The sequence below is a fragment of the Pseudoliparis swirei genome, chromosome 19 (assembly GCF_029220125.1).
Source record: "Pseudoliparis swirei isolate HS2019 ecotype Mariana Trench chromosome 19, NWPU_hadal_v1, whole genome shotgun sequence".
NCBI lineage: Eukaryota > Metazoa > Chordata > Actinopteri > Perciformes > Liparidae > Pseudoliparis > Pseudoliparis swirei.
In genome coordinates, this window is record NC_079406.1 from 26,516,661 (window position 1) to 26,531,603 (window position 14,943).

Consider the following 14,943-nt stretch of genomic DNA (forward strand, 5'->3'; position numbering starts at 1 on the left):
CCATCTCATTGATGTCCCCGTGACACGAAAGTCTCGAAACCCTTCATTCACCATCTGAACAACACTGTTTGCAGCCGTTTTTTGCTTTTATTGAATAGATGTTAAAATTTCTTCTCAGGTCTAGTTGAGATAAAAAAACAGGATTGAGCGACAGTCAGAGATGATGTCACTACCGCTGCTTCAACACGAGTGTTTGTGCATGTACTGAAACACAAGACAATGAACAATTATATGAAATCACTTTTATTCTCAGTGTGCGGTGATTCCATTTTTTTCTTTTTTTTTGCAGGAAAGTTACAGACTGAAAGATCTGTCTAAGATGGCATGCAGTGAGGCTAACAGGTGGAGCTTCGAAAACACTTAGGAGACACGAAACGATCATCGACAGCCTTTGCCTACATCGCACACCATAGAAGCATGCATACACCGTTGTCAACAAATAGTGGAAAAGAGAGAGAAGGACGGTGAGAAGATTTCGCAGTACAAAAGAATGCACCAAATATATGTATAGATATGGATATATTTATATATATCCATATATATACTTTTTTTTCAAAATACCAACCACCAGAGGACAGAAACAGGACCGGCTACAGACGAGTAAGTAAACATCTCCTCAAGGCGTACAGAACAGAGAAAGACAGACGCAAGGAGAGAGAAACATCAGACAGTTTACATTCAGGTCACATCCAAGGAGTATTTTTTTCGGCTTTTTTAAGTCGTATTTCTCAGGCAGTTTAAAAAAAATCATTTTAATGGCAGTGTGAGCGGCACAAATGAGTTACTTGTGCGGTTGGTTTGGGGCCGTGGTCCGCACGCCATTTATAGAGCGTGATGAATTGGCCTTCACGAAGGGGACGACTGATGGGTTTATGGGTGAGATGCAAAGGGAGGTCTGGTTTCAGCGCTGGAGGCCCGCACAGACTGATGATGGGGGTTTTTTCTCTGGGAAAATCCTCTATTCAGGTAGACTAGGCAGTAATTGTAGCTTTCTGGAATATTCTTGGGCCAAAAACAAGAGATGTGTTGGTCATAGATTCAAAAGTTGGTCGAACAGGCTCGCTAGGCAATGTCCGAAATTTGAAAATAGATGTTAATTGTGCTAAGAGAAGGCTAGTTATGGTTTGAACTTCTACTTTGCAGCTAAAATACCTGAGAAATTTCAAAAGAAATACGATGCAGTAAATAAAAAGAGTGAAACCTCTGTGACCTAACCTACGACTACCAGCACTATTCTTTGGTTTGATCGGATAACTGCTCTGACGGTGGGGTTTGAGTGTTGTTGATGCTCGGTTGCCGACTGATTGACGCGCTGAAAGGAGGACAATAAACCACAGGAAGTTGGATAAATGTGCTCTACAGGTATACATTCAATATGATTACAGAGCTCACAAAGCGTCGATTCAAAAGCTACATTTTCCACACGTTCAGAATCGGTGTTATTTCATGTTCAGCTATCTTATTTAAAAAACAGTGGCAACGTGGTTTGGAAAAACCTTAAATTACGCCTACGGCTACTGTGCTCACGCGAATCACAAACATCTCCTAACAAAATGGTTTCGGAATTGAGTTCTGCAAATAGCACATTTACGTTTTCCCTTAAAGTTGAAGTGGGATTTTCTTTTTTCTTATTTTTTTTCCCTCTACATGGCAGCTAAAAACAACTCGAGTCACGAATCTTTATACCGGATTCATTCTAGAGTTTCTATTTTCAGGTTATAGGAACATCGAAATTTAAGTTTTGAAGGCTAAGGCATACTCTAAAGTGTAAATATCCACGTTTTGTGTGTGTGTTTTTTTTTTACCAGCACAAGTCTGGTGGAATGTCTGAAATATCGGAATGTTTTAACAAGACACAACGTGGAATGAAGGAGACGTATATGAATACAAAAACAAGGCATATGGAGAAACGTCGGATTTCATCCTCATACGATACCTCTTTTTTAATTTAAATTGCGTGACTACAATTTATCGCAGGTAAACATTTTGTCGAGAAACTCTCATGCGAGGGCTCTTTTAAAAGAAAAAGCCCCTCTCGTTATTCCATCATCTGTTATTTTAACGTCTGGTTTGATTTTTGGGGTTTTCATGTCGAACACGAATCCTGCTCGTGCTCATCATTCGATAACTCGTGACCGAACGTCTTTTGTTTTTGTTTTTACGCCACCAAAAAACAACACACTTCCTCCCGTTCTCTACTTCTTCTCAAATTACGTCTATTTTTTAAACGTCGACTGACACATTTAACCCTCCTGTTACCTTAGCGTCAATTTGACCCCATTCAATGTTTAATGTCGGTGTTCTTTCGGGTCAATTTGACCCCAGGCTGTTTTTCACTGTGTCAAACATATAAGAAATATCAACTTTTTTATATATTTAAAGGGCTATTTAGGTAGTCAACAAACAAACATAAAGTACCTCACACTTAAACTTGGAAAACAATATTAATTCTAATAATTTTCTGGAGGTTTTAATTGCTGGGGTCAAATTGACCCCAAGGGTAAAATATGTCAGTAAATATAAAGGTAACAGGAGGGTTAAACATTGAATGGGGTCAAATTGACCCTAAGGTAACAGGAGGGTTAAGGAGTTTTAAAAACACACAACAATGAAGATTGTCTGTTTTTGCTGATTCGGGACTTCACTCCCATCAGTTTTAAGCAACGGACAAGCAACTTCATATCAACAATATATTGCACTCTTCTCACTGTCTGTTCACTTGTGTTCACAACACTCGTGTAATTTTTGTTAAGGTTTTTTTGGGGGGGAGATTTTTTTAAATACAAAACAAAATGTTATGGAAATGTCAACAAAACATGATAAACTAGCTCGATCTGAAATAGACGCGTCCTCCGAGTGACGCCCGCCACAGGACACACGAACATGTAGGATTAAATGACTTTATGGTCAGGCTTCGAGACAAATGGTTTTCCCCATGCAAGAAAAATTTTAGACTTTCAAATTTGAGTCAATTATCACCTACTGTACACAGTGGAACAAGATGCCAATGAAATAACAATGTAAAAACAATTATTGCCTCAAATGTATTCCCGCTTCATCGTAAAACAAAATGAAAATGACATTCAAATGTGTATTCCACTTCACAAAAGTTTACCGCATGCTGAAAGAAACGACAACAACTAAATTAATTCAAAATGAATCCCATCTCTTTCTGGTTTTACAGGCATTACACTGCACCAGAGCTCCTCGTACACATTCACATTAAAGCAATCAGAGCGTGAGAGACAATCGATGGGGTGAATCCTCACGACGGAGAACTAATAAATATGTATTTATATATACAACGTATCAAATATTAGCAAGAACAGAAACAGGAAAATTAAATTAAATTCTGACATGATTTGGATAATTTCTTTAAAAGTTAAAAATATGGCTTATACTCTTAGTCATCTTGTTGTGTGTCATAATTCACTTATATATAGTTATATATAACCCGAGGCTATTTACAAACAAAAAGGATGGCGGATGGGGGTGATATCTGATTTTTTAAAAATATATATTTTTTAAACGCGACACGAAATTTCCCCTTGAAGTAAAAGATCTGCGTCGGTGTACCGCGTTAGCTCTGTAGCTAACGGAAAAAAAACTTTGGACGAGAGATTACTAAGGATGCATCGCCATCAGAGACCAACTATTTTAAATCAAGGGCAACTTCATGCCACGTTCCAGGACACTTATAATTTAGGGTTGGAGAAGTTGGAGGGTGGAGAGAAGTGTGTCTGCAGGTGTGGGCGGGTCACGGCAGTGGTCTCGGGTTCAGAAGAACGCTTTTCGGAAGTTACGAATCCTATTATCACTCTATTATCTTTTCTACTTCTTATTGAACATATCCATGAGCGGGGTCGGGATGAACTTCATGACCGTGTCCACGATGCTCTCCTCTTCCTCCTCGTCGCCGCAGCCGGTGGGCACCGCCTTCTTGGGGCGGGTGAGGCTGCCCTCGGAGGCCTGCTCCATCGCGGCCGCCGCCTCGGCTTCCTTCTCCTCCTTCTTCTTGATGCCGTACTGCGCAAGGGGATACAGGAAGGAGAAGCGGGACACGGTGTGAATACGGTTCATGTCTTTCGGGAGGAGTTAATTGGTTGAAAGATGGACCTCTCGTTATTTTACATTTCAACTATAACTTACAAGGATAATAAGCATTTTGAAATATGATGTCATCCCTACTTTTACCGCTTGTAACTCCCTGGTGGCATTTTGGTAAAAGTATCTTACTGCAGGCAACACAACTGCGTGTTGGTTATGGTGAGAAATAAATAAATATATACAGAATATATATATATATATATATCATGGTTCCAGCTAAAATCAGTTGTCAGCTATAATAATTAAAATTAATGGCCCCTCCCCCGGGTCCTTATAAGCCTCCTCGTCCGTTATACTGAGAGACGAGTCTCACTTGGTTCCATCTAGGGAACCGGAAAGCACCGGGAAAACTCCAGGAAGTCACTGTGCCTGGAAATAAATAATAATTATGGCACATTACTTCCCCTCTAAAACACAATGAATCTGGGAGAACACCGGGCTGGCTGCTCGCCCTCCTTCGGCATAATTGAAGAGAGTACGAGCCATCGTATCATTTAACCCTCAGCATGGACGCCAATAAGCGTGTTTTAGATAGTTTATTGTGACAGTGGGCCCTCAACTTGATTTCTTACACATATTCAATCAAAAGCTTTCAAGCCATATCCACTGAAGCCAAGTCCTCTTCAGTATTCCTCTGGCCTGAGCCGGCAAGCCGGAGACTAAATGCATTCTGGAGAGTCTGAATTGGGAAATTTAAATGCGATTTAACGACCGACATGAACAATGAAGAAACTTTTGCAAATTGCGGAAGTGAGGCGCACTGTGACGAAAAAACACTCATTTTCTGTGTATAAAATGACTTCTCAGACTTCCACGTTGAACAGGAAGCCGAGTGCTGGAGACTCTTTGACTGACTCGGCACTCTCAGGTCTAAAAATAGAGACGCGTGATCGTTTCCTGCATTTGAGGCAAATTGGTGGAAAATGATTCGCACTCTTTGTAAAGTAATTCATATTTCTTCATTTGCATGAATTAGCTCCAGGCTGCTTCCTCATTAGGTTTATAAGCACAAGTGCACTGGAGGATTTCTTTTGGGGTTCCTGCACCAACAGCAGTTACAATCAGTTCCTGCACAGAGACGCCACGTCGGAGCTGAAGGTAAATTGGGGGTTTTTCATGCTTATTTTCCGGAGTTGCTTTGTCTAATTTGACCTTACTGGATGTGTTATGTCCCAATTACAGGCAGAAAACCACAAAGGGTGTCATGGACAACGCCGACGATTAGCTTACAAATCCCAGAGCCCCAACAGGCTAAATCTGCACTCTTGACTAAATTTAAGACATAGAAAGAACAACTGGGAAATCTTCTTTCTTTCTTTTTTTCTTCGTGATACTCAGTAAAAGTATACATGTAAAAAAAAAATGTGAATGCAAATTGTGTTGTACTTGAAAGTGGAAGCATTTTTTATCGTATTTTTGCATATGGTTTTTAAACGCATATGATCATCTGCCCATACTTAACAAAAAAAAGCTACTTAAACAACGTGATATCGGAGCCAACTCGTTGTCCACAGTACGAACTTCATCAGATGATGAAAGACACGGAATTTTAAGATCTAACAAGTCTCGAGAAGTAAATACATTTTACGACTAATTATATATTAAAGATCCATAAACACATCGGATGGTCCGTGGATGATATTAGTTATAACTTCTACTACATTTCTGAAGTAGTAAAATGCATCTTGCTAGCTTTTGTGTGGATGTTCTGGTTCTGGATCTGTGTTCACGGCTACTTTGAGTATAGTTGTAGCTCCTATCGACCTAAGATACTAACATCAATGCAATTGATTGCAGAGCACAGGAAGGTCAACGGGCTGAGGGTCGACCTCGAGGCGGTGATGTGGAAAACGAGCTGCACTCCTCCGTGATCTCATTGGGGTTGTTGACAAAAAGCCACGAAGCCACGGAAAAAAAAATCTGTTTGCCTTTATTTCAATTTGTTTGACGTTCATTTAAATCTGCTCGCAGATCAAAAAATATCTCCCCTCGCATCTAGTCGAGAAGAAAAGCCTTCGGAGGAGAACACAAGTCTTTAAAGTTTGAGTGACGGGGCTGAAGTCTTGAAAAACATTTGTGAAAGAATAATAAACCAATGTAAGGAAAGACTTGTCAAGCCCAGAAACACGCTGATAGATAATAGCAACTGGTTGGGAGTTTGACAAATGCCAAGATTATTGGCTAAGGGGGCTATACATTTTTTTTAAATATTTAAAATGTTGAGTATTTTGGTTAATTTTAGGAAAAGTCACCAAATTTCATGCCAAACAAATGACATTTAGGGTATTTTTACTGCAGTAAAATGTCAAAATTTCCGGGCAAATATTAATCCTCAAGAATAACAATGAAATATAAATGCCAAACCACTTCAGTCAATTTGGGGATAACATTGTTTCAAAAGGAAGCTGAAGTCTCCTACTCGTGGTCTATAGTAACATCATCCCAGAAGAGACATATCCATACGACGCCTTCTAGATACTACAGGCTTCTCAATTTGACCTATTTTAATATACAGCCGACGAGTAGCACTCTTCACCTTTTGGAATAACTTTGTTTGAATGACTCTTGGGACCTTTTGCATAAAATTTGGGGGGAAAAAATGTCCAAAAAGAAAAGAGACATTGATGATGATGGATGTCTCCACTATATCTCTCTCACCCCCTTTGTTCTCTCTCTCTCTCTGACTCGTTCCACAGTAACAAAGGCCTCGTTGGGTTGAAGAAGACAGTCTCGCTCTCCGCTCGCCACAATCAAACCCCTTTCCAACGATACCCCGTCCTCTGGGCCCGTCTCCCTCCTCCCTCGTCTCGGTTCTATCACAGTTGTTTTTTTTCCGATGACACGTTAAAAAAAATTGCCGGGCATCGCTTTGAGGATCAGCTCGGCATCCCAAAGATAATGTTTGCACTCATAAACTCGTCTCGACGGCCCTTGTCCGATATTCATGTCAAGAGGAATATATGTGACTACAAGCTGGAAGGACTCTTCGATACAGTAGTTTGTAGAAAATGTTGCTTCACAAAGTTTGAAAGCTACATTTATGATCCTTCTCAAAAGAAATCTCTCTTCCAAAGCATTCCTAGTGAAACAATCTCAAGTTTGGTTTACCTTATCTCTGATGCCCTGTCGCAGGTTTTCTCTCTCGGCCTCCATCTTTGCATATTTGCCCTTCCTCTCCTCCTCCTGTTGCCTCAGCGCCTCTTGCCTTTCTTCTTCCTTCTTGGCGGCGTCCGGATCCTTCTCCTCCTCCCCGCCGAGCATCTTGCCCATGTCTTTGGTGGCCCCTGTTGTTGGGAGAGAGAGAGAGAAAGAAAGAGAAAGAAAAGAAGTGAGAAACGGCAATTTACAGTCATTGCATGTAACAGATCTCGTCTTAGAGGTTCATCCGAGATTTGGATAATTCAATCATCATCGCTTTGGGTTTCAATCGCCTTTCAGCCCCCCCCGACTGAACCAAAGACAAAAGACTCTTTGGTTCAAGTGACAATGGATACAACGAGAGGTCAGAGCCACAGATCAATTATTAGCAATTCTCTTGATTGTCATGACCTTTTTTTCCTTTTTGAGCTCCAACAGGAATTGACATCGTCTCCGGGGGTCGAGACCTGCGAACAAAAAGGGCTTGAAGAGCCGTTGAAGGGATCACAATGGTTCAGTGTGATCTCACGGCTGCACCGGTCGGAGGCGCTTTGACACCTTTGTGCTTAGGGATGGGCATCGAGAACCGGTTCTGTTTTAGAACCGGTTCCCAGTGAACCGATTGTTTGGGATCGTTAGCCAAATTCTTTAACGGTTCTGCTAACGGTCCTCTGTGGCGTTGCGCATGCGCGAACTTTTTTAGTTTCTTCAGACTGCAGCAAACATGGCAACTAGGCAGAAGCGCTCTAAAGTTTGGCTCTATTTCACACGACAAAATGACAACTACGCCACTTGTAACGTGTGTCAAAAATCTATTTCGTCGAAGGGAGGAAATACAACAAATATGAAGAAGCATTTGAACACAGCGTGGAATTAAATGACAGGAATGTCGTGTGTTCGATGCAGCAGCTCAGCTAACGTCGGCGCTTCATCTCTTTCTGTCCAAGGTAAACTCCTCCAAAGTGATCACAACCACTCACTGTGTGAAGCCATTTGCCTTTATTGTGTGTAGTCGATCAAGTTATCTTCTGTCCCGTCGTTTGAAGCACACATTTGAGCTCCGGCATTGGTCTCCCATTATCGATCACTTCACGTTTGGATTAAAAGTCCAGTTTTGAGAAATGTTTGATCGTAACGGTATTAATTATTGGAGGGCGTGTGTTATCAGCAAACGTTCGCGTTGTCGTGTTAACCCATTATTAAACTGAGCATATCGATTTTAATCCATTATTAAATTTAGCATATAGCTACGCTAGCTTAGCTACAGAATCTTCCATTGTCACCCTACATTGAGGCAGAGGTCGTGTTTGCCTCCCCTCTTAATGTGGCTTTATGTCAGCTCAGCAAATTCAGCGATTTTGTTAGTGCCATTTGTTTCATTGTGTAAACCAGCTTTCACTCTATAAATAATCTCCATTGCCATCCAATTTAGCTGATGAGGTTCAGAGTCAGACCGGTTCAGAGGCTGGTCGTCTGTCTGGGTCACAGGCTACAGCACGTCTTGTACACCTCCTCATATCTTTGTGTTCAGGCATCCTCTAGCCCATCTGAGAGAGTGTTCTCCACGGCTGGAGACACAATAAGTCCTGAGAGATCGCGTATCCTCCCGGAGAAAGCAGACATGCTTATTTTTCTGCACAAGAATTGTTGATGATCCATACAATTGATGGTGCACACTTGGTATTTGCCACTGCTAGTTTCATTTTTGGCAGCTCAGTTCATATACCCTTTTAAAAAAAGGAAGGAGCACTGTAATTTCTAGGAACATGTTTAAATTAAACAGAATACATTTTATTTAAGTTATGTAAGTTTTATTTTAAGTTCAAGAGTAATATCGTATAAATGTTTTTGCTTATTTAAAAAAAGTAAATGTGTATGTATACATACTGTGTGTGTGCAGCATTATATAAAAGAAAATTAATGTGAATAAACCCGTTTGTGCTCTTTTTTTCACCCCTTGCCCAAAAGAATCGATAAGAGAATCGATAAGGAATCGAATCGATAAGCAGGAATCGATAAGGTATCGGAATCGTTAAAATCTTATCAATTCTCATCCCTATTTGTGCTCCTTCCTCCATCACTTTTTATTCTGGTTCCTTTTCACTTTATTGGATGAGTTTATATTTAAAATGTAACCGTTGAGGGTTTTATTCAACGATGGTAAAAGAGTCTTCAAAGATGCCCCAGAAAAAAGTTGTCTTATTGATGGAGACGGGTTAATTCAGCAACGCCTGCGTCCGACTAGAACTTGATTTGTGCTTCTTTCTGTGAGTCGGGAACGGACCATCTCGTCCTTTTTAAGTCGTGGTGTGGAGAGTAAAGCTTCGGCTTCTACTTTACGCGAGGATGTGGAATCACGACGAGGAAACGCCAGCCCGACTCTCTCCTCAACTCTGTTTTCAGTTGGAAGAGGTTGGAAACCACCGACCCCCCAGAACTCCGGGACTTATCAAGAACTGGACCCTCCTGCGGACCACATGCCATCCTCCCATCCGCCTCCTTTCACTATCGGCTCCACGGCCGTCCTCGAAGACTCGGGACATCTCGCTTCAGCCGTGAAATTGATGAGACCTTGAGGTGACCTTGAGGTTCTTGGCTGCGGTCCGCATTGTAAGGGGGAGGGTTGGGGGGGTAACATGTGTACAGTGACATGATCCAGACACGGGCCTTCAGTTTGGACTTGCTAAGAGAGCTTCTGCTAGCAAATCCTAATCTCAACCACTTAGTGTATAAAGTCACCAAATATATAAATATAGAGCATTCCAGATTATTAGTACTCGTTGACTTAGTCCAGAAAACTGTAGGATGGATGTTTGGTTTTCCTCCTCATGGTTCTCCATTACTTTCCTTCAAAATGTTGATTTGTGCCAGCATAGTTTATACAATTAGGTAATAATATGGATAAAATGGAGCATTTTAGGCATTTTGTTAGTTATACTCCTTTTAAAAGGAGAGTATGAATCCAAAAATAAAATGCTGTCAGCGACTTTACTGCATAACAAATCACACGAGCACAAGCAACCTTCTGCTAGCAAATTGTAATCTCAACCACTTTGTGTATAAACTCACCAAATATATAAATATAGAGCATTCAAGATTAGTAGTATTCGTTTTTGGTCCAACAGACTACTTCCAGAGAACCGAAGGATGGATGTTTGGTTTTCCTCCAATTGGTTCTCCATAACTTTCCTTCAAAATGTCGATTTTGTGCCGGCAAAGTTTAAACAATTAGGTATATATATGGATAACATGTAACATTTTAAACATTTTGTTCGTCATACTCCTTTTAAAAGAAGTCAGCTCGTATCCCGACGTCATCTCGATGCCACTTCCTCCACGAGACTAATCTGGATGTTCGCGGCTAATTAGCTCATCTGATTGTGACAAAGTCGCCGCGCCGTGAAGCGTGAAGGCTGTCGCATGTTTCCCAAAAGTCTCGGTGGGCGTCGTCAAAGCGCTGCCAGCTGTGGAGCCTCGAGAGCGGTGAGCGATGGCGGAGGAAGCTCCAGAGGAAAAGACGGGAAGAGCCGAGACGCCGTCTAACGTGCCTCATTAGAACAGATTATCACCTCAACTTGAAGACAACTTGTTGGTGACTCAACACGCTGCTGGACCCAGCGAGCTCAAAGACAAGAACATCTGTGATGTTTAAAGAGAGCTTCCGGAGCTCAAGAACCCACCTCACACGGACCGGAAACCATTAAACGCCCCAATGCACCATCACATCTCACATTCACGCCACGATGGATTTCAGTAAAAGTCGATTCCACACATTAAAACACAGATCGCTCAACGCAACAGATATCATGTGAGGAAATGGGGGGAGATTTCGACACGTGTCTCATATCTGTGAGGCCTAAATGTGAAGAAAACCAAACTTTTAAACCGACACTGGGATCCAAAGGAGGATTGTGTCTGCAAAGAAAGGTCAGAGGTCAGTAAAGTCTTGAGGGTTCATCCTCTGGGCACCATACATGTATCTGGGTATGTAGTCGTCGATGCGTCGTATGAGCAGCAGGTTTCATCCTCTGTGGATCACGAAAATCCGTAAATTCCTACAAGCCCATCCCCCGCAGCTCACTCCTGTCACATGGGTCAGGTTCAAACCCAGCATCACTGTGAGAGCTGGTGACTCCAAAGTAACTCATCACGGCTCTAAGAAAGGGATTTTTTTAGGTTCAAGAGCTCGTTTGAAGAGAAATTTAAAAAAAGGTTTCCCCTCTCTGATTAGTCCGAGTCGGTGGAGATGGAAACGGGATCGGGGAGAATTTTTGGAAGTTATGGATGTTCACGTTGTGGAGTTACATAGAAAGGCTGGCTTTAGATGTGGAGAGTGTTTGAACACATGAGGAGAGCAAGTGTGTGTGTGTGTGTGTGTGTGTGGATGAGGCTCCACTGTGTCTGACAGAATGAGACAACAACATGTACAGCTCTTAATTCCCACTCTGCATCTGTGCAAGTGTGATGTGTGTGTGTGTCACAGTGTGTGTGTTTCACAGTGAGTGTGTGTGTGTGTGTCACGGTGAGTGTCTGTGTGTTGGTCACAGTGTGTGTGTCACAGTGAGTGTCTGTGTTGGTCACAGTGTGTGTGTGTGTGTGAGTCACAGTGAGTTTGTGTGTGTCACTGAGCTCAGTGCTTTTTGGCTGCGAGAGTTTCCTCTTGTGTGTGTGTGTGTGTGTGTGTGTGTGTCCGGTGAGACAGCATGAGAAGAGTCCCGCGTGGCGCCTGTAGGCAAACAACCAAGGAGAGAAGAGAGAGAGAAGATAGAGAGAGAGAAGATAGAGAGAGAGAGGAGGAGAGGAGGTTGAAATTGAAAACCAGGACAGAGGAACAAGGTTAACCAACGAGAGAGAGAGAGGACCAATATTTCCAGACGGCAAATTAGAGAGAGGTGATGAGCATGAACGTGGATTATAAAATCATAAAAGAGAAAATCTGTAACACGGAGAGATGAAAGATGGAAGAAGAGGAGTGGAATCATGTCAGGCTAAAAGGGGAACAATGTAATGGGAGGGAAGAGGATGATGGAATGATAATCAGGGACCAGTGAAGAGGACCAGAGGGAAGACACCAGGAAACTAACAGAAGAAGAACGATGAGACTGGAGGAAGAGGAGAAGAAAAGAGGAAGAACTGATTCGGTTTAAGTCCAGAGGGAGAAGAAGAAGAAGTGATAAAGCGAGAGAGAGAGAGAGAGAGAGAGAGAGAGAGGAAAAACAGCGTGACCCGCTCAAGGACGCCGTGTTCCCATCTGTCATCGGCCCTCAGTGGACCGGCAGGGTCCTCGCGGCCCCCCCACACTGAGCCGTCCAGACCATCATCATCATCACCAGCCTCCTGCCCCGGGCCCCGAGGAAGGGGGTCCAAAGACACCCGTGGAAAAAAAGGGGGGGGGGGGGCTTATCTAAGTAAAGCGGTAAAGATTTGCAATTTTCTCCCTTCATTGTGCCCATTTATATATGTGAAAATATGACCTGATTAACGAGGAAAATTCATACTTTTTATTTTGCTAAATTGTTTTCTCTTGTATTTAAAAAAAAAATGTAATGAAGGGTTTTTATTCACGTTTTATTCACGACCCCCCCAAAAAACTGCGCTTCCGTCACCGGAGACACGTAGCACCGTATCTGTGGATATTAGCGCTTATTTAAGTTTTATTTGCATAGAAAACCAAAATGTGTGCATTTTGGAGGGTGAACCAGTTTTAGGTGGAGGAGCCCCAAAACAGAGCAAAAATTGGAGGAAATATAGAATTCACGTTTATGCAGAAACAAACGTCCACGTCTAACTAACTCGTGATGCGTTCAAAGATCTGCTGCTGTGTTTCCACTCCTTCACAAAGTTTATTTTTTTCTCCATGTCAGAACATGAAAAGATGACATAATAAAAAAATTTAAAGCAGTGAGTCACTCTTCACACCGAGCCGTCTGACAACTATTGACTCAATCCGGCCGGACTGGAACACAGTTTGTCCTCGAGTGAGAGCTCCATCAACACTTTGGGGCAGAGGAGAACGCTCAGTACAGAAGATTGCTTCTATAGTGCCCAGAGTGACGGGATGATTATTGTGGAGCCGAGTTCAATCTCCTCTTAAGTGGCCTTCCTTCTCGTTCCCCATCCCTCGGCTCTCAGGTCGCCTTTTGAAAATGACCTTGAGAAAAACCGAAGGGCCACCGGTGTAGTGACCTGAGTCATCCGTGTGGCTTAAAGGGACAGTAACAGTATGGAGAAATATAGCGTTGGATTTTATTTTGAAATATTTTTCTCTCGCTGCAGGAATAAGCAACGACCTTGTTGGCTGAAAAGAAAAGCTTGGCTTCTAGATGTGGTTCCATGATTAATGTAAAACATGGAACCACAGCATATGCTTTGTGAGGCAGTATTTTAAAGTTACAATCACATCAATGACAACGTGTTATGTGAAAAAGGTCGTATCGACAATTTTTATTATAAGGGCTTTCATTTTATCAAGGGTTAAAAGACTGAGTGTGTGGCTAAAGGGACAATAACAGTAAAACACTGGAGAGATAGAAATGGATTTTATTTTAAAATATTTTACTTTCATATTGCTTATTATTACGCAGTAATTTAAAGGACAATGTGTAATGAGTATCAGCAATTTTAATTATATCGGGCTTTTATTTTGTCAAGGGTTATCAGACTTGTGTATGTGTGTGTGTGTGGCTGAACAAGGGAATTGTAGTCCTGTGTATGAAGGACTACAAGTTAAAGACACAGTGTCAATAGAGACGCGGTGAAAGAAGCAGCACAATGAATGTAGAAAATACACATGTGATATATGGAACAATATACATAAATACTATATACACATTAAATACATAGCACACGTTATCTATCGTAGTTTATTAAGAGACTTTTGTGTTTACTAATTCCTTCCTTAAAATAACGGTTTAACCCAGTCTTCATGTTCACCATCGAGGCATTTCAACTGGTGGATGTTTGTGGTATTGCATGTATAAATGTAGTTCACTTCATAAGCAATTATACTCTGGAGTCGTCAACAGGCTCCGCCTCCACCGGCGACTCGACCCGCCGCGGAGTTTTAAGATTAATTTCTACCATAATAAAGCAAGTTTGGAGAAAAGAAAAAGTTGTGTAAAAGTCTAAAATTGTCATATTCATGGTGCGTTTCATACACTTTTAACAATAAGTGATGAAGGATGCAATGAAAATTTAAAATAACGGTGTTTTCATGTATTCCTGTGCAGGAAAACTGGAGTTTAAGCGTTGTGTGCATAATCTATATAGATAGATAGATAGATAGATATAGATAGATATATACTTTATTAATCCCCAAGGGGAAATTTGTCGTGGTTATAAATACAGAAACTACAAAGACCTTATGAGACAATCGATACTACGATAGCATCAAGCTTTCATTCATGAGTTTCAGCCCACAACACATGAATTGTACGACGTCAGACCATCGACTGAACACTCGGCTGCTTCAAGGTGTCTCATCTATTAAAAGCAGACCTGTTGCGGGCGACCCCGACCCACCGGGTCCACAAAGGATATTGATATAGATTTACCTCCTGCTGAGATCAATAAGCTATCAGACCTTTCCTTCTCTCTCTTTTAACTCCAGCTATGTCTGGTCTTCTGATCCCAGTGTGAGCTCAGAGTAAAGAGTAGACGCCTCATTAAATACCTCCGGGAGTCTGAGGTTTTAATGCA

The 14,943-nt window shown here is 41.7% G+C and overlaps 1 protein-coding gene across 2 annotated transcripts in view; it reads right to left on the bottom strand.

Moving 5' to 3' along the window:
* Positions 1-222: 222 nt before the first annotated feature.
* LOC130210172 (complexin-1-like) overlaps positions 223-14,943 on the bottom strand; it is a 37,699-nt gene continuing 22,978 nt past the window's right edge. For both annotated transcript variants that reach the window (XM_056440169.1, XM_056440170.1), the window contains exons 3-4: positions 7,216-7,391; positions 223-4,026 (exon numbers count right to left, since the gene is read on the bottom strand). In XM_056440169.1, the coding sequence (XP_056296144.1) occupies positions 3,832-4,026; positions 7,216-7,391 (371 nt within the window). In that variant the 3' untranslated portion in view covers positions 223-3,831. The remainder of the gene's footprint in view (positions 4,027-7,215; positions 7,392-14,943) is intronic.